Raw genomic sequence first — 19,176 nt, 5'->3', positions numbered from 1 at the left:
GATTCGAACCCGGTCAATCGACACAAGCTTGATTGGAGGGAGGTTGGTAAGGGGATTCGTACCTGATCGATCGACACAAGCTCAATTGTTCAAACCAAAACTCGATTAGAGGTTGTTAAGAGAATTCGTACTTGATCGGTTGACAGAAGCTCAATTGCTCCAACCAAAGCTTGATTGGAGGTTGGTAAGATGATTCGTACATGATCGATTGACACAAGCTCAATACATTGAATAGACCCAAAACGAATATTTAATAACCAATTATACAATAAAAAGAAATAGGTATAGTGTCACTTTCATATTAAATGTATGGAATATATTTAACGCACACTCCCAATCAAAACCTACACCATATACAATTTTCCCCTACTTATCACAAAAGTATAAAAATAATAAAAAAAAAAAAATCAAATGAAAATAAGGGAACCGCAGACACACATTTAGCACGCGCCGAATTTTCTTGTCCTAAAGAATCTAACACACAGTTGGCATTTATTTATTCTTACATCTATATTTAATTTTTCATTCCTTTTTTTATTTTTTATAAAGTATAATATTGAAAAATGGAAGCTTTGGGTCTTCTGAGAATTAGGGTTCGCAGAGGAATCAATCTTGCTGTGCGTGATATTCGGTCAAGTGATTCTTATGTCGTCGTCAAATGTGGATCTCAGGTATATATATATATATATATATATATATATATATATATATATGTGCTCTAATTCCTCTGTTTATTTTATTTTATTTTACTTTAAAGGGTTTATATGCAAATTAAAAGTTTCCCCCAATTTCAATTTTTGAAGTCTCCTATAATATAAATACATAAATAATATTCATGTTATTTTTGGATTAAGTTGGAATTAAAAAGTCGGAATGAAAAATAATTGTTCCGCAAAACCCATTATTGTTTTCTCTTTTATTTTTTAGTTTTACTTTTTTCTCATTATTTTAATTTTTTTTTATTGTTGCTTGATAAATTTATATTATATTGTAATAAACTATATATAACCATAATTTTATTTGGTGCAGAGGGTGAAGACTAAAGTAATGGAAGACAACTGCAACCCTCTTTGGAACGAAGAGTTGACTATTTATATCATGGATCTAATAGTCCCCATCATTCTGGTATCTATATATATATATAATTATTTGTTGACTTAATTTTTCATTATATTAATTCTTTTAATTTTTTTATTATTTTTTATTTTTTTATTTTTTTAATTTTTTTTTGATTTTATTTAGTGTGTGTATGACGAAGACACATTTACGAAAGATGATAAAATGGGAGATGCAGAAATAGACATTAAACCTTATGTAAAATGTCTGAAGAAGAAGGGATATGAGGGTGTTTCGGATGGAACCAAAGTCGAAAAAGTCGAGCCGAGTTCCGATAATTGCCTTGCTCGTGAGAGCTTTATCGTGTGCAACAAAGGGAAACTTATCCAAGAAATGACACTTAGGCTTAAAAACGTCGAGTGTGGCGAAGTTGAGGTCGAAATCGAGTGGATTAATCTTCCAGGTGTCAAAGGTCTACACGAAATTGATTAAGGGTGTTTTCTCTACTTAATTAGTAGTAATTGCATCAATAAGTGCCATTTGTGTGTGTGTGTGTGCGCGCACGCGCGCGCGTGTGTTTTGAATTATTGATTATGGATTGTAACATCAATAAATGGTTATGTAATATTGTTGTAACGAATTTTCGTAGTGTGACAACAAGATTTAACCGAAAATTGCCCAATCGGTGGAAGTGTTGTACGAGCTTATCTTTAGCATATATACCACCAATGGGAACTGCCGTTGCTCGATTATATCATAGTTAAATTCTAGGAACGGGTGAAATGATCAATGAGATCACCAACCTTATTCGGAAAAAAAAAACTGTTTGAAAAGGAAGCCGAGTTATTATTCGAAATTGTCCTTCCTCGGTTAACCACGGGTCGCTCCAAATCGATGTGTGGTTGATTTCTTGCCCCAAAGCCGCAGTCTTTATTTTCTTTCAATGTTTGTATGCTTGTATTTTTATGTTTGGGTTGGCCCAAATATGAGGGTATAAGCCCATTGGGCTTAAGATGTTCTTGTGCTGTTTACATATTTATTTCGATTTGCCCAATTAAAATAAATAAATATGCTAAAATCATATAAATTGCTAATAAATTAAAATGGTAAATTCCACTTTCCCTCCTTATACTTTGGTTCGGTATCACTTTGCCTCATTCTACTATCGATTGCATCAATTTGCCCCCCTGCACTTGAAAGTTTGTATCAATGTGGCCCTTATTGTTAGTTGTCAGATGTTTGGCTTTAACACCGTTCGGTCTAAACTCTGAACTTACAAAAATGCGGCCCCTCCCAATTTAAATAATTATTAAAAAATAAAAAAGAATTAAAAAAACAAAAAAATACTAATACAAAAATCAAGACAACGAGAAAGCATAGTCCATGACGACATCCATATTTTTTTATTTTTTTTATAATTTTTTTAATAATTATTTAAACTGGGAGGGATTACTTTTTTTAATTATCAGACTTAGATCAAACGGTGTTAAAGTCAAGGGTCCGAAACTAACGGCGAGGGCCACATTGAAATAATTTTTCAAGTACCGAGGGAGGGGCAAATCCATGCAATCGAGAGTCAAATGGGGTAAAATAATATCGGGCCAAAGTACAATGGAAAAAATGAAGTTTTACCCAAATTAAAACCTCCACATATTAATAATCTTTGGACCATGATAACAGTCATATAAAATTTAAAAATTAAGAAAAACATCAAATTACAACTAAGACTTTGTAAATTAATACAGCTGAAACTAGCAAAATTCTATTAATGTAGCAAAATATCAAACTAATAATTTAGTAGGTTTTTACCGCATCGGGACCATAAAAGAACTATTATTTAAGCAATGTTATTAATTTATTGATGTTCTAGTGTATTAAAAATTCAAAAATCGGTTTGAATATTCTGCATGAAAGCATATATACTACTACCATTGCTATAATGAAAATGAATTGGCAATTTTCTGCAAATAAAAACAAAGAAAAAATCTTGATGCAAATAGTTTTGGAAGCTTGTCTGCAGGTAATTTCTGTCCATGGAACTGCATTTTGTAAGTGTAAGGTTCTCCTTCACTCATGAAAATCTTATCTTTATTCCCCAGTTTCTTCACTTCTTTTCCAAACACATAAATCTTTTATTATTTTTTTTATTTTTTATTTAAATAATAAAAAAAGAATCTTTGAAAATATTTTTCAGAGCGCCAAAAAAAAAAAGAAAAAAAATAAAAAAAAATTCCATGGCGGCTTCTTCATCAGCTCCAACAGCACCTCAATCTCTAAGAACAAATTCACCGTCGTTATTTCTGAAACAATCCAAATCGTTTCAGTTACGATTTCCATCGTCCTTTTCTTCATCTAGATTTCAGCTACGGGTGGAGTGTTCCTCCACGGCGGCGGCGGCGGCGGCGGAGAGGCACAGCGATGAGGCGGCGGCGGTGGACGAAGAAATGGACAGGATCAGGAGGCTGCAGAACGGCTCCGACGTTCGCGGGGTGGCGCTGGAAGGCGAGAAAGGGCGGCTGGTTGACCTGACGCCGCCGGCCGTGGAGGCCATAGCTGAGAGCTTTGGGGAGTGGGTGGCTGGTGAGTTGGAGAAGGAGAGTGGAGCAGCGGCGGCGGCGGTTAGGGTTTCGTTAGGGAGGGATCCTAGGATTTCTGGACCGGCTTTGAGCGCGGCGGTGTTTGCCGGGCTGGGCCGGGCCGGGTGTGAGGTTTTTGATATGGGCCTTGCGACTACTCCGGCTTGCTTTATGAGCACGTTGTTGCCGCCATTTATGTTTGATGCTTCTATGATGGTAGGACGCCCACATATATATATATATATATATATATATATATATATATATATATATATATATATATATTTATATGTATATTTGCATGCATTTCTCATTTTCTAGTAATTTGCTTTTGGAGCCTATATATATATATATATATATATATATATATATATATATATATATATATATATATATATATATATATATATATATTAGTTTTGGATTTTTGTTTTGTAAATGATTGGGTGGGGAAGTGGGAGTGGAAATTGGAACGGAATTTTTTATTTCTGTTGATTCGGGATTTTTCGATTTTGGAACAATATTTTTCATTCGAGTTATGAAATTCTGATTTCGAATTATCAGATTTTTCAATATTTTTTTCCCAACACATACACTGATAATACCATTTTGTCTTATATATTAATATTTTAGGTTACTTAAAATTGGAAATCGGTTCTAATTCGAAAATCTTTTCATTTTTTTGGAATGTAATTGAAATTAGTTCTTAACTTCGAAAAAAATCTTTTTTCCGAAAGTGCTAATTTCGATCTAATTGGTCCAATTTTCACACTATGTGGTAGGGTTTATACACCCGACAAACTTCGACGGGGTTAATCCACAAGTTTGCACCTACAAAACAATGCGGAACTTGTAATGGGTTTTTTAAAGTTTGTCGATTTTGAGCCAAAATGTTATATTCGTTTCGATTTGGTTTTAACTTTTCTTTTGATAATTTTCAGAAACGCATATATCAGGTTATTGAAAATTCTAAATTTTTTATTCGATTCTAATTTTTGAAAGGTTTCCAATTTATTTTGGTTTGGACAGATGACAGCGTCTCATTTGCCCTACACACGCAACGGTCTGAAATTCTTCACAAAGAAGGGAGGCCTAACTTCGCCGCAAGTGGAGGAGATTTGCGACATAGCTGCCCGGAAATACGCTAACCGCTTGGCCAAAGTGTCGACCGCACTTAGAGTTTTGCCTAAGAAAGTCGATTTTATGAGCGCGTACGCCGAACATCTCAGAAATATCATCAAGCAAAGAGTTAATCATCCCTTGCATTATGACACCCCTCTTCAAGGATTTCAGGTTCTCTCTCTCTCTCTAAAAACATTTTCCAAATATTTACACTACTTTTAATTTTCCTATAGCTAATTAACTGTGTTTGTGCATGCATGTTTACTTATTGTACACTTATTTAATTTTAATATTTTATTTTACAGCTTCATTATATCTACACCCAGTGAAATACACCATGTAATGTAACAGTAACACTCACTATAAAACGGTGCATAGTGTATATGTGTAGATAAAATAATAGATTATCTGGTGAAATTCACCGTGTAGATCTCAAGAACCTTATTATACCGAAACCAAAACATATTAGGATATAACGGCCACAATTATATAAAAATGTGGATTATAATATGTTAACACATTTTCTTACAACATAAATACTTATAATATGATATAAATTAGTTTATCTAAATACCTATTTAATTCAATTTTCTTATCCATAATTGGGAGTGAGGAGAATTGAAATGGAATTTTCTAAATCCGCTGATTTTGTTCCGATTATTTTTGAACAACTGTTTCCAATCCAGATTACGAAAATTTATGGTTTATCTTTTGACGATTTGTTTTTAATGAAATTAGGATATATTTGAGACTTCGGTTTCCGATCTGATCTGATTTTAATTTGTGAAAAGTGAAAAAAAATAAAAAAATTCCAACTTCCCACCTACTCTGATCCGTTTTTTTTAATAGCAATTTCCAAAATTCGATATCCGATTTCTTCTGTTTTCTTTAACATAATTGAAAATTTAGTTTTTTTTTCACTTCCTTCAAAATTGAATTTGTAAGTGTTAATTACGATCAGATTCGTCCGATTTTCAAACTCAATAAAAATAAATAAAATAAATAAATAAAATAAAATAAAATACGATGACCTTTTATTTAGTATAGATTCATAGGCCCGGCCCGCCTATGAATTCCCCAATAATTGGGCCTATGAACAAAGCCCAAAATCTCTGATCTGAATTTCTGAATTCCCAAATTGATTTTGATCTGAATTATGAATCTTCACAAAAGAAGTGCAGATAATAGTGAACGCCGGCAATGGATCCGGCGGTTTCTTCACGTGGGACGTACTCGACAAGCTCGGCGCCGACACATTCGGATCTCTCCACCTCAACCCCGACGGAATGTTCCCGAACCACATCCCCAACCCCGAGGACAAAATCGCCATGTCAATGACACAATCGGCGGTCCTCCAAAACAACGCCGATCTCGGCATCGTCTTCGACACCGACGTCGATCGGAGCGGCGTCGTCGACAAGCACGGAAATCCGATCAACGGCGATCGACTGATCGCGCTCATGTCCGCCGTCGTCCTGAAGGAGCACCCGGACACGACGATTGTGACCGACGCGCGGACCAGCACCGGTCTGACTAGGTTTATCACGGACAGGGGAGGGCGGCACTGCCTGTACAGAGTCGGTTATCGGAATGTGATCGACAAGGGCGTTCATCTCAACGAGGACGGAATCGAGGCGCATCTCATGATGGAGACCTCCGGCCATGGCGCCCTCAAGGAAAATCACTTCCTCGACGATGGTATGAAATCTCAACTCTCTGGTGTGTGTGTGTGTGTGTGTGTGTGTGTGTGTGTTTTGTCTTGTCTGAGGTTGATATTTTGTTGATTATCAGATTCGTCTATCATTTCCTCTATAACACATGAACACATTGTTCTGAAATTTTCTTTAAGGCTGCTGCATTTTGATGAAATGATTGAATTTGAAGAGATGATTTGGAGGTTTGAGTTTGATTTCAATGACCTAGAATGTAGCTCGAAATAGTGTTTTTAGGTTCGATGGATTTATTAATCCAAATGAAGTCGAAAACAAGGGAAATCACTCTCTCGACGATGCTATGAAATCTAAAGTCTCTGGGGTGTGTGTGTGTTTTGTCTTGTCTGAGGTTGATATTTTGTAAATTATCAGATTCGTCTATCATTTCCAGTAAAACACATGAACACATCATTCTGAAATTTCTTTAAGGCTGTTGCATTTTGATGATATCGTTGAATTTGAAGAGATGATTTGGGGATTTTAATTTGATCTCAATGACCTAGAATGCAGCTCGAAATAGTGGTTTTAGGTTCAATGGATTTATTAATCCAAATGAAGCCGATTCTGTATTCTTTCTGGTTGAGTGATTCTTGGGGGGTGTCTTTCTGAGTGTGGAATTTACGCAGGTGCTTACATGGTGGTAAAGATTATCATCGAAATGGTGAGAATGAAACTTGAAGGTTCGGAAGAAGGGATTGGGAGCCTAATAAAGGATCTTGAAGAGCCGCTCGAATCGGTGGAGCTCAGAATGAACATTCAGTCTGAGCTTAGATTTGCAAAGGCAAAAGCTGTTGAGATTATCGAGGAATTCAAGAATTACGTTGAGGTAATACATTTATCACGGACCAGTTTCGTGTATTTCCTTTTTCACCGAAACAATAATGATTTTTCTTTTTTTTTTTTTAATCCACAGGATGGTAGATTAGAAGGGTGGGAAATGGATTCATGTGGAGATTGCTGGGTAAGTGAAGGCTGCCTCGTCGACTCCAACGACACTCCAGCTGCCATTGACGCCCTCATGTACAGGTGAGATTTCGTCAAGAAGAATTCAGAAAAAATGTGGCCGACCTTCGAAATTACAGAAATATTCTTGCATGTTCTTATTTGGATGGATATGTAATAAATCCAGGGCCAAAGTTTCCGAGGCAGAAAAGGGAGAACATGGGTGGATGCACTTGAGGCAGAGTATTCACAACCCAAATATAGCCGTTAATCTTCAGTCCACAATCCCAGGAGGTTGCCAATCCATGACAATAGCTCTTAGAGATAAGTAAGCATCGAAATCATTTGAAATTTTCAGCATTGAAATTTCCTTGTAGTATAATTAATACTATTTTTTTTTTAATTTCTGTTGTTGCCAGGTTTCTTGTAGCTAGTGGCTTTGATAAAATCCTCGATATTTCTGAAATCGACAAGTATGCCAGAAACGGGAGACTTTAAAGACACAAAATGTAAGTAAACACGAATTTCTGTTTTTAGGACATTCATTAGTTTGTGAACCGCGACTTCGAATTGATAAGATAAACACACATGATACATATTATTGATTCAACTTATGTGATAGGCGAGCACACATCTAACGAAAAGCAAACCAGGCACAAATAAAATATCATATATTGTTTCTATGCCTTGATAAGGTATGCATCAATCTCTTTGGACATAGTAACCAGAAACTCGAGATGAGAGTGTGGATTCGGCACACTTTCAGACATCTTCTCGTATTCGAGACTCCATTTTATTATATTTTTATTGTCCTCTGTAGTAGCCTCGAGTGTGGCCTTGAAACTGTTGAAGTATTTTGTAACCTCTCCACCTATAAGCTCAAATGTGATCGACCTATTCACTTCATCAACAGCAACAATCTTGTCTTTAGCAATCACGGGAATACCTGAAGAAAAAAAAAACACGAATATTAAACGTGAAAATGGATCTTTTTCTCTAATTTTGATTGATAGTGTATTTAGTTTGAATCTTGTTACCCATGACGTAAGTCCAGAGCCTAACAGAACCGAGGCTCTTTCCATCTCCTTCAAGAACACGAATGCTCTGTAGTTTGTCGGGACTGATTTTTGGCATGAGATATGTTTTGTTCTTGTAGAGGTCGAAAAATTTCTCTGGGCGTGATGTTATTTGAGTTTGGAGCTCGAGTTTATGAAGTTGAGCCATTTTTTTCTACACTCAAATGCGACAGGAAGCGCTTATTTAGGAAACTTGATAGTGAAAATAGAGCTTTAGTGGTCTTTCTTATATGGCAGTAAGGAACAATTTTAGTCGAATATATTCCCAACTTGTTCAACTATACGGTATCTAGTTATATTCTACTAGCACTTAGACTCCTCAGCAATCAATAATATAGATTCATATCCATCAAAAACTTGGTTAATGGGGCAAGAATGGAATCCAAAGTTGCTGCCCGAAGATAGAGACGAAATGAATAGCGAAGCGATGCATTGACTATATGCTTATTCGTTTTCAACGGTGATGGTTTATTTTAAAGTTTTACATATAGTGAGAGCAATAACAACAGCTGGGCTGAATCAACTTGTAGTTCATCCCACGTAGGAATGGAACATTTTTTTCATTTCTTTCTCGCGGATCAATCTGGAAAATTTACGTTTGAGTAATTTTTTTCATCTATAACGTATACATGTTTGACGTATATAAATTATATAGTCAATTACGCATGTATGATTAAATATCACGTTCGACCCTCTGTCGATTTTATTTCTCGTCTCTTCGTTTCTGTGCCCATGCATTCATTTTCATTGATAGTAATGATAACCCTATAGAAGTGGTCCTCAGTCCAATAATACATAACATACTTAATTGATGATTCCTTGTCTTCGTGAAATTTATTTCTCATACTCTTTTAACTGTGTCGTCCAACATGGTCCTGCACAATAGCACAAGCATATTTTTCTTTTATGAGTGGTATTTAGTACATTAGTTAAATTGTACATTGTAATAATTGCAGAATTTTGGTATTTTTAGTAGCAATTATTTGAACATACATTCCGTTTCGAGGACCATTTACCCTGTTAAAAGCAAGACCAATTCAATTAAATTATTAATTGTCCAGACCAACCAACTCATCATCACTCTATATATATATATATATATATATATATATATATATATATATATATATATATATATATATATATAAACGTGATATATTATAATTATTGCTTGACATTAATATGCATGGCTCACGTACGTATGAATGAGTGGTCTATATATGTATTGATAAAGCTGGCTGTGTGTATGATTACTGCTATCCACCAGCCTGTTTGAATGGGACTATTGCTCCATCTCTTTAATTTCTTCACTTCAATCATATGTACATATATATACTTATTCAATTATAGACCAAATATTTTTAATTATATGTGCAATACTACTAAAAAATTTATACTATTTTAATTAAAACATGTAAGTATTTTATTTAATTTGACAATTTTCTGTGAATAGCTTTAGAGAGAAAAAAAAAGTCGATGGCACAACTGCCCTTATTTAACCTACCTCGGGTTGTATCAATTCAGAAAATTTCTCAGTATCTGACTGATTTTTATTTTTTTGAAGTACCAAAGTTTTTTTTTGAAGTATAAAGTGTATTAAACAAGTAAATATATGTAAAATTGGTTTAAATATAATAAAATTTAAATACAATATTTTCAAATTATTGAAAATTCTTTGAAGTTAGAGGAGATAGATACAAAAAACTCAGTATCCGACTGATATTAATTGACTTTTTATTTTTCTTTTTTGAGAGGATATTAATTGAGATTTCATTACATGAAATGCAAGCATAAGTATAAACTATGTCAAACAATATAGTTGTGATGAATGTAATAATAAGTATACAATTATCTAAGAAATATTTAAACTATGTGAAATAATATAGTTATTATGATTAATTATTCAAATTGTCGAACTATTAATACATTGTAAATATCAATTAATACCACAACTAATATACATAAGGAGTATAAAAAAAATATTCGATGAACCATATTTTTTCTAAAAATTTAGGGGTTTTGGGCTACCGTCTCTCTCGGTTATAGTCGGAACCAACCCTATGTATGTACACGTGTCAAGTTGTATAGTTGATGAAAATCCAACCCAATGATGAAGTTGTTATGGATATAGTAGGTAGTTCAAATATCCAAGTCGAGATTCAAGTCTTGTGTCAAGTGTATGTACTATATTGTCATGTCATATTTTTAATGATATTGGCCATGCATGAAAGTGATTTTTGATACTTTGACATGATATATACTATCAAGTGTGTGTTTGTGTGTGTGGAGCATGTGCACCCATGCACACACTATAATATCCCCAAGCAAAACATTCATCACAAAATAAGAGATGGTCTTGCATCTTTGCATCTAAGTTATCGCTTTCCGGTATCTTTTGAATTATGTGAACCCTTTTTTTCTTTTCCTATTTTTTATTTGGTTCAAGAAATTGCTCCCTCTAATTTTCTTTCTGGTGTTTTAATTAATAAATTAAATAAATTAATTAATGGGGTTTGGTTGAAACTTTGAAATTCCAAACGAAGTTTCTAAGGCTAACTTTAATTTCTAATAGATCTCGCCTTGAGAACATGAACATTGTTAACCCAAAAGGTGGCATCGATGCAACAAATCTCTTATTATAATAATGCTTGTTGCACTTTCCTCATACAAAACTAATTCAAAAGTTCTCTCTCTCTCTCTCTCTCTCTCTCTCTCTCTCTCTATATATATATATATATATATGAGAAAATATTATTTGTTATATGATTAGGTATATAATGACCCCCAGAAGAAGGAAGGAAAACAATTAAATAAAGAGAGAACAACACCCCCACCCAACCGTCGAGAGATCGACGACTCAATTGCTAATCAAACGAAGATCCCTTGTTGGTTTTTTCGTTTACGAAGAAGCCGTAACTAAAAATATAATGTGCATTGAGTAAAAATCGGGTTCTCGATCAATAACATCCAAATCACACGAAATGCGTAAATTGCACCAAACTTATTTATATATATGTATGTAATGTATATATATAGCTTATGGCTAACCCTATTCCCTATATATAGTCACTTATTAAAACAGAAATTAATGCAGTTAAATTAAATAATTAAATAAATTGGGTTTTGAATATATTGAGGGCTTGAGAATGCGTGTTGGTCCTGTGAGACAGACAGTCCCCCCTTTGAGAAAATTTGGAAGCATTTAAGTCAATAAAAACAGATCATGACACTTCTCTAGGAATAATCAACACCCCATTATTTTATTTTCATTAATTCTCTCACTTATTACTCAATAATTCAAACCCATATATTATTATACATACACTTGCTTATATATATATGTGTGTATATGTATATGTGTATATATATCTATGCTTGTTTTACTTTATGGTGCTGGGGATTTATCACATCATCTTTTAAATAAATATGCATGGCCTTAATATAATTAAAATGTATTTGCATGCCCCTTGATTTTGTTCTTCTTCATATTCTAATATAAACTTTATATGTTTTTTTAATATATTAGTTACAAATATAATATAACACTATTAAAAATTTATAAGATTTTAATTAAAATTTATAATAACAAATTGGTGCCCTTGAATTTTTGTAACTTGTCTTTGACAACATGTATTTTTATCAAAAATTCAACCCCGATAAAAAATATTATCGATCGTCCACAGCTTATGATATCCTACACCTGGTGAAATATAATTTTAAATCGTAAATCTACATAAATAACTACTCACTATGTACGCATACGTATATTCATGCGATGTTATTATATGTATATCAATAGTGAAAAGCTACACAGCGTATTTCATCATGTGTAAGTTCTACAAACCCGTTGTACACATCACGTAACAAGACAAATTGAAACTCAAAAAATTAAGAATTAAATTTGAAACAATTGGAGTATTTAATTTGTTGTTTTCATCATCACGCAAAATATATTTATTTAATTAATTAATAAATAAATAAATAGTGTAGAAAGAAGCTAAGTAATTCAATCAAGAGATAATGATGGAACAATAGTGATTGAAAATGTAGACCTAGTAGTTAAAAAGTAAACCCTAGTTTCCATACATATATAGACATATACATATAATACTGTAATAAAATAGCCCTATTTTTTGCACACTTTTTGTTTGCCTTTTTAAGATGTTCTGTAAACCCCCTTTAAACAGATATATATTATATCCAACTTTTTGGCAGACTAATTTTAACCACACTGATGGTGAAATATCAAATCAGTCCCCATAAAATTCAAGAATTGGAGTCAGATCACTTATAAGTAATTAATTATTTTAATTCATTTTTTTTAATTAAATTTATTAAAATGGTCAGTGATTAAAGAATGCCAGCTAACTGCCAAAGTAAAAGAATCAAATTCTAAAAAAAAAAGGGTTGAGTAGATGAACAGCAATAACTACACCAATTTATTACATGAACAGTAATGTTTAACAGAAGGTACATTATTCAATACATTAAATAATTAAATAAAAATTAAAATAAATAAATAGTAAACAGTACTGCAGCAAATGAATAAAGAAGTGCATTAAACCACAACCCTGATTCTTTTTTTTTTTTTTATAATTTAATTTAATTTGCTAGCTACCAAATAACAGATCAGTTAAAACAATAATCACTGAAAAAGCAGAGAAGGGAAAAAAAAAAAGAGTTGCTACAATTAATTCTATATTCAGAAAGGGAAGAACAGAAGTGCAGCTGATAGCATAAAGAACTTACACAGTCTTTTTTTTTTTTTGCATTTACCACCTCAGTTTTTAATCTTATTGTTAGAAAACTCCATGTGTTATATTTTTATTAGCAAAAACACCCATATGTTTCTAAATTTTTTTCTTAGCAAAAACACCCCTTCAGAAAAAGAAAAAAAATTCAATCTTTAGGGTTTTTGTGCTAAGAAAAAAAAAAAATACATGATGGGCACATTTTTGCAAATATTAATAATATAGAGAGTTTTATAGCAATTAGATGTAACTAGAGGGGTAGAAAATGCAATTAAATAAATCTAAAGAACTAACCATTTATAGAATCCATAATAGCAAAAGAAGCCCTTAAATTAGTTGTGAAGAGGGTTTGGTCCGGTGTGCACTAATCTCTTCTCATCGTCGTAACTAACTTCGTCTCTTGTTGACGACGATGTTGTCGGAGCTCTTGCATGGTACGACGGCGCCGCCGCCGCCGTCGTCGTGAAGAACCTCTGTTTCCTGGCCGGGGACCACCGTGAGCTGGCGGCGGTGTCGTTCTCGGCGGACGTTAACGAACAGAGTTGCGAGAGGATTAGGAGGAGGACGAGAGAAACAAGTGGGAATAATCTTGAAGTGGCATTATTGTAATTATTATTATCCAATAATAATAATATTTTTCTCCTTCTTCTCCAAGTAGCAGTCGTCTCGCCGCCGTGGATGGTGGCGGAAACCGCCATGTTTTTTTATCTTCTGGACAGAAGAATGGTTTGACTGACACTATATAGATGCTAAGTATGTAATAGAGAGAGAGAGAAATGGGGTCTGAAAATATAATCTAAGCACTGTTGAAAAATTCTAAATTCTGCAGCTTTAGAGAGAGAAACAAGAGAGAGAGAGAGTTAGAGAGAGAAAGGGGGTGGGGGGTTTTCGCTCCTTATCTTATGGTTCGAGTCACATGATATTGACCCTTGATTCATGGAACCTTCTTATGCATATTTTTTATTTTATTTTGTTTTATTTATAGTGTGATGAATCTTTGAAGTTTGTACCTTTTTTTTTTATAGTTGTAATGTAATGTAATGTAATATATGTATGTAAGAAGGGGTTTGATGTGCATGTTAGTTGTGGACGTGGGTTTGTTGCATATACACAAATGTAGTACGAGAGAGAGAGAGATCTAGAGAGAGAGAGAGAGAGAGAGAGATCTAGAGAGAGAGGACCCAATAATTTTCTTTTTGAAAAAATACATTATAATTAGTTTTGAATATGTAAAAGTTGGATAGTTGGATGTTACACCTGATTATTTATGTCGGCTAGTCGTAGATTTGATTAAATAACTATTCACTAACCACACAGACACATGGATGTGTGCGTGGTTATGTTAGATCTACGGTTCAAATTCAACCAGCGTAAATTACCAGATGTATCATCTAATTTCTGGTAAAAAGTTATGGGCTTTATGAAATCGAAATCATCTTGTATTTTATTAGAGTAAAAACCATTTTGCCCACATATTTGTATACTTGCCATATATATATATATATTAGAAAAAAAAAAAAAAAAAAAAGAAAGCGATACATTGGAGTAGCAATTGTAGCTAGATGGCATTAAGAAAGGAATTTTAATTAGTTTCCCTTTTTGTCCTCACGCCATTTATGGTCTAAGATGGGGTCCCGGGGGTAGTTTAGTGAATTCGCATATATGACTTGTGGAATTGTGAAAAATCTTGTTTTAAAAAAAAAAAAAAGTTAGCTTCTGTTTTGTAGTTTAAGTGGTCAGGCCTTGAATCTAGGTTTGACTTGGCCCTCTTTCATGTCAATGTTTATGTGTCAGTCTTTGTCCAATATTTTACATACATATATTAATTAATTTATTTTAATTGGATCGGGTCAGTCAAAATGGAGTTAGCCAAAATGCATAATCGGGTCACTTAACCCAATAATATTATATCCAAACATTTTTCAATTTTTTAAATCCTATAATTAAATGTTTAGGATAATACATATTTGCAAAAATATTCAATGTTCAATGGATAACCTATATACTATAGATTAAAAAAACCGGATTAATTTGAAAAAATTGAGTCAATAAAAACTATTAAATTAATGAAATATAAATGATTTTTTTTTTTTTTTTGAACAAGATAAATGATTTATTATTACCCATAAAACAGTTGGGGTAAAAAAATAGTCAAAATATTACCTATAGATACACTATTCAGATTCATGTCAATGTATATTTACATTCGACAGAGACCCTACAACAAAGGCTACAGAGCTAGCAGCCGTTGTTCTTAACTAATTGTTGATTATTTTTTTTTATTTTTTTAGATTCTCTATTATATATACAAGTTATATTTAAATTGATGCAGGTGAGGGGCCATGGCCCCTCCTCAATTTCTAACTCTTTTATTTAGTGCACCAAAAATATTGAATTAATTGAATTAAATTTTCCAAAAATAGGTATTTTTGTTGTAAAGGAAATATGGGTCCTCCTCTGAATTACAACAAGGGAAATTCCTGTGCAAATTAAGAACCATTATTAATTATTGATTTATTATTTATTTTATTAATTTTTTTGGTAAAGGTGTAAATGGACCAAAATAGGTTTAGCTAAATATGTTTTATGGAACTCAAAAGTGGGCCCAAATTAAAGCCCAATATATAATACCAAGCCCAAAACATATTTGACTTTTTTAAGCGCACCTATAAAGATTCCTTTTTTATTTTCTATTTTTTTGGGTAAATTACAAACACTCCCTGAGGTATAGTCAATTTACAAACAAATCCCTCTTGTTTGAATAATTACATCTACGCCCCTCAACTGTGATTTTTTTCTTACACCTCCACTCTTATGGTGTCAAATTCAACATAATCATCTAAATTTCGTGGAATGTGCTCTAATTTGTACTCATTTTGTGTAAAAATACAGTTTATGATGCACCACAATTCGATATATACAAGCCAAAAAACACATATTATGATCTTCTTCCTTCAAAATGTAGAGTTCGAATGTGATAAAACGTGTACGAAAGTGATAATATTCCATATAATCTCAAAAATTCGACTGAATTTAAGGAGTTGAGGGGTGGTTGTAATTATCCAAACAGGATGGGGTTTTCGTAATTTGTCCAAACCTCAGGGGATGGTTGTAATTTATCCATTTTTTTTTATCTAAATAAATTATGTTTAGAGATTTTAATTTTATTTAGGAGATATTTATTTTAGTAGCGTATTGGAACAAAGAAGAGAATATGCCGTACACGTGGACAATCCGTCTCAGAAAGATTCGGTATATCTCACTCCCCACCTTTCTTCCAGTCAATTGGGGACCATATAAATTAATTTTTTGCCCTAATTTTGACTTTTTCTTCAACCAAGTCATCTCAATTATTAATAATTTCCTCTTCTCTTCTCAAGTTGCCCCAATTATTTTTCACATTTCTCGGGTAATTTTCTAATCTCGTGACGATGTTTGGTCTCTCTGTTGACCATTGTTGTTTTTCTGCGCTGTCGCTCGGATTATGTTTGTTAATTTTTTTTTTTTTTTTTTTTTGCAATTTGTGTGATGATTGGTTATGTTTATTTGACGATTGTTTCTGCCCGATCTTTCATACAAATCTCTTCGGGAATCTGGGCTCGAGGTTTCTGTTTTACTCGCATTATTAGCACGAGCTGTGAATTTGATTTTGCGTTTTTTTTAATCTTTTTCCCGTATTTTCTGTGATTTGAAATTGTCTGTTTGCTTAATTGTTTCATTGTTAGTGCTCATGCAGCTGTTGATTAAGTTTGATTACGAACACGTGATCAGTTCCCTCTACCTCGAAAGAGGATAAAGAAATCGAAGAAAAAATTCAATCTTGTAAAGGTGATTTTTTTGTCACCGATCCAATGTGTTGTTTAGGAAATCCACCAATCGACGACGAAATAAAAAAATTAATTCTTTGTCGGTAGACCCGATTTCGTATTAAAAATGAAGTCTTTTGTTTGTGTAAGGGTTTGGCTATGATAGTAAGAGATATGCTGTAGTTAAATCTTTTGCTGTTCCTTTCTGCTGTAATAATTTAGATAGAGTTTGTGATTTCATGACAAAGTTTTGATCGTACTTCACTGTATTGCAGTGGCGTCAAGTTGGTGTATACTGTATACTATACGTCAATATATGTTATTTCTGGCAATCAGTCAATCGAAATTGACTGATTGCCAAATCAAATAGCATATGACTCCCGAGAGTGGATTGAAGCCTAGTCAAGCCTTAAATGGTGTGCACGGTGTTCATTTGCTGCCTCAGTTACCATTCACATTCCAAGAGATAAAGCAGCGCGGCGATTTCAATCAGACGTCCAACAATGCAAGAAACCAACAGCAAATACCAAAGTGAGTCGACTTGTTTTAAACATTTTATAGAGTAGATTTTTTATTTATTTTTAATTCCGTTTGTCACTAACGTCGGTGTGTTTATTTACCAGGAAAATTTGGGAACAAAGACCGTCTTGTCTGAGGCCGATCCACTGCGGTCTTAACGGTATTGAGTCACAAATTTGATTTAAGTATATGTTTGCTATTTCTGTTCTGGCCTTCAATGAATTATTTGCTTATCGTAGGTGATAGAAGCTATGCTGAAACATTTGTTAATGTTCTCACGTCGCTTCCGTTTATCGCCCTTGGCATTCAAGCTCCGAGGTGATAATGTCATATCCGTCAAAGATGCATTACGAGTGCAAAATTTCTCAGACTTTTGTGTTATTTCTTAAAGAGTAATAGTTCTCCTTTGGCTGATGCAGGAAAAATCTTAATTGTACGATCTACGCGAATTCGTTAATCGGAGTAGGAGTTACTTCCAGTTTGTATCATGCCTCGAGAGGGAAATTCAGGAAGTATCTCAGATGGGCTGATTACACAATGATAGCTACGGCTACAGTGGTGAGTAATAGCATTTTTAGTTGCTATTTGACTTCATTATCTGTAGAAATTTGCGGAGATATCGAAATTACAAAACTACGTTAGTGTGTTGCGGAAATTGTCCGGAATTAAGTACAAGTGGATACCCTTGAAATTTTACGGTTCTTCTAGTAGGTTTAGCAGGCATATTAGATATCCATGAAAATGCTTTTGATGCCATCCCCTGGATATATAGTAAATGTTTTTCGTTTTTCAGTTTGCTAGTGACGAAGGTCATATTCTTGTATTGAAATTGATGAATCGAGCTTCTTCTTGTTGATGTTGTTTGTTTCTTCTCTTCAAGAAAATTGGCTAATGCAGCCGGAAAAATGTTTAAACCCGTGCCTGGATTTCTTGTCTTTTTTCGGCTCACTTGTTTTCCTTTTGCAGTGCCTGTCGAGAGCAATTAGGAACGACAACTCAAAGTTGTTGATGGCCACATCAGCCCTGTTTCTGCCTGTTCAACCTCTAATCGTATCAGCAGTTCATACGGGATTGATGGAGGTAGCTACTCCATGTTTGAATATGTCGTAGAACTATATTTGTCCTTATATATACATATGTGTGTGTGTGTGTGTGTGACTCATTATCAAGATTTTTTGTTTGATTAAATTCTCAGACAAGAATTACGTGTGGTATTTGATTACAGGTGGCATTTGCAAAGCGGGCGTCTGAAGATCCGGATTTGAGAACAGCCCATAATGTGCATAAGATGTCATCAATATTAAGCGGTGCACTTTTCTTTGCCGACGATCTTTTCCCAGAAACCCCGTTTCTGCATGCAGGCTGGCATCTAGCTGCTGCTGTTGGAGTTGGCACTTGCAACAAACTCTTGGATTGAAAAAATCAGAGGATTTTAATTAATCCTCGATTTAATTTGCCGAACAAACGTGTATGTGGATATCTCCTATATCCGATGTTTCTGTACTTGAGAACAGAATTAGGCTATTAAAAAGAACATCGATGATTATTGGTTTGTATGTTACTAAATAAATTTATGGTATTGGATTTCATTTTACTACAGTGCTATCTATATATAT

General features: G+C 33.7%; 4 protein-coding genes across 8 annotated transcripts; 3 read left to right on the top strand and 1 right to left on the bottom strand.

Annotated features, from left to right (window-relative positions):
* Positions 1-335: 335 nt before the first annotated feature.
* Positions 336-1,731, top strand: LOC105966055 (protein C2-DOMAIN ABA-RELATED 7). The gene is made up of 3 exons (XM_012990596.2): positions 336-671; positions 1,030-1,125; positions 1,243-1,731. Exons 1-3 carry the CDS (start codon positions 564-566, stop codon positions 1,546-1,548), a joined length of 510 nt encoding a protein of 169 aa, XP_012846050.1. The 5' UTR covers positions 336-563; the 3' UTR covers positions 1,549-1,731.
* A 1,381-nt stretch (positions 1,732-3,112) lies between these two features.
* On the top strand, positions 3,113-11,466 carry LOC105965964 (phosphoglucomutase, putative / glucose phosphomutase). 4 transcript variants are annotated; one of them, XM_088818520.1, is made up of 8 exons: positions 3,113-3,848; positions 4,662-4,925; positions 5,936-6,452; positions 7,093-7,292; positions 7,380-7,492; positions 7,596-7,736; positions 7,828-7,917; positions 11,255-11,466. In XM_088818520.1, exons 1-7 carry the CDS (start codon positions 3,291-3,293, stop codon positions 7,904-7,906), a joined length of 1,872 nt encoding a protein of 623 aa, XP_088674646.1. In that variant the 5' UTR covers positions 3,113-3,290; the 3' UTR covers positions 7,907-7,917; positions 11,255-11,466. The 4 variants fall into 4 exon arrangements, with proteins under 4 accessions (XP_088674646.1, XP_088674647.1, XP_088674645.1 ...); XM_088818521.1 differs by lacking the exon at positions 11,255-11,466 and adding an exon at positions 8,823-9,550; XM_088818519.1 differs by lacking the exon at positions 11,255-11,466 and adding an exon at positions 8,031-9,550.
* Positions 7,979-8,632, bottom strand: LOC105966054 (MLP-like protein 423). The gene is made up of 2 exons (XM_012990595.2): positions 8,446-8,632; positions 7,979-8,354 (listed from the first exon to the last, which is right to left on the bottom strand). Exons 1-2 carry the CDS (start codon positions 8,630-8,632, stop codon positions 8,089-8,091), a joined length of 453 nt encoding a protein of 150 aa, XP_012846049.2. The 3' UTR covers positions 7,979-8,088.
* Positions 11,467-16,494: 5,028 nt separating the features above from the next.
* Positions 16,495-19,159, top strand: LOC105966066 (uncharacterized). Of its 2 annotated transcripts, none has more exons than XM_012990609.2 (7): positions 16,495-16,644; positions 17,317-17,572; positions 17,665-17,720; positions 17,800-17,878; positions 17,980-18,118; positions 18,527-18,640; positions 18,786-19,159. In XM_012990609.2, the coding sequence occupies exons 2-7, from the start codon at positions 17,415-17,417 to the stop codon at positions 18,975-18,977; spliced, it is 738 nt and encodes a 245-aa protein (XP_012846063.2). In that variant the 5' UTR covers positions 16,495-16,644; positions 17,317-17,414; the 3' UTR covers positions 18,978-19,159. The 2 variants fall into 2 exon arrangements, with proteins under 2 accessions (XP_012846063.2, XP_088674639.1); XM_088818513.1 differs by lacking the exon at positions 16,495-16,644 and adding an exon at positions 16,722-16,839.
* Positions 19,160-19,176: the final 17 nt, after the last annotated feature.

Source organism: Erythranthe guttata, chromosome 5 (assembly GCF_056151865.1).
Source record: "Erythranthe guttata isolate IM_541 chromosome 5, IM_541, whole genome shotgun sequence".
NCBI classification, from domain to species: Eukaryota; Viridiplantae; Streptophyta; class Magnoliopsida; order Lamiales; family Phrymaceae; genus Erythranthe; species Erythranthe guttata.
The sequence above is the reverse complement of the archived record's forward strand: the minus strand, read 5'-3'. Positions and strand labels throughout refer to the sequence as shown.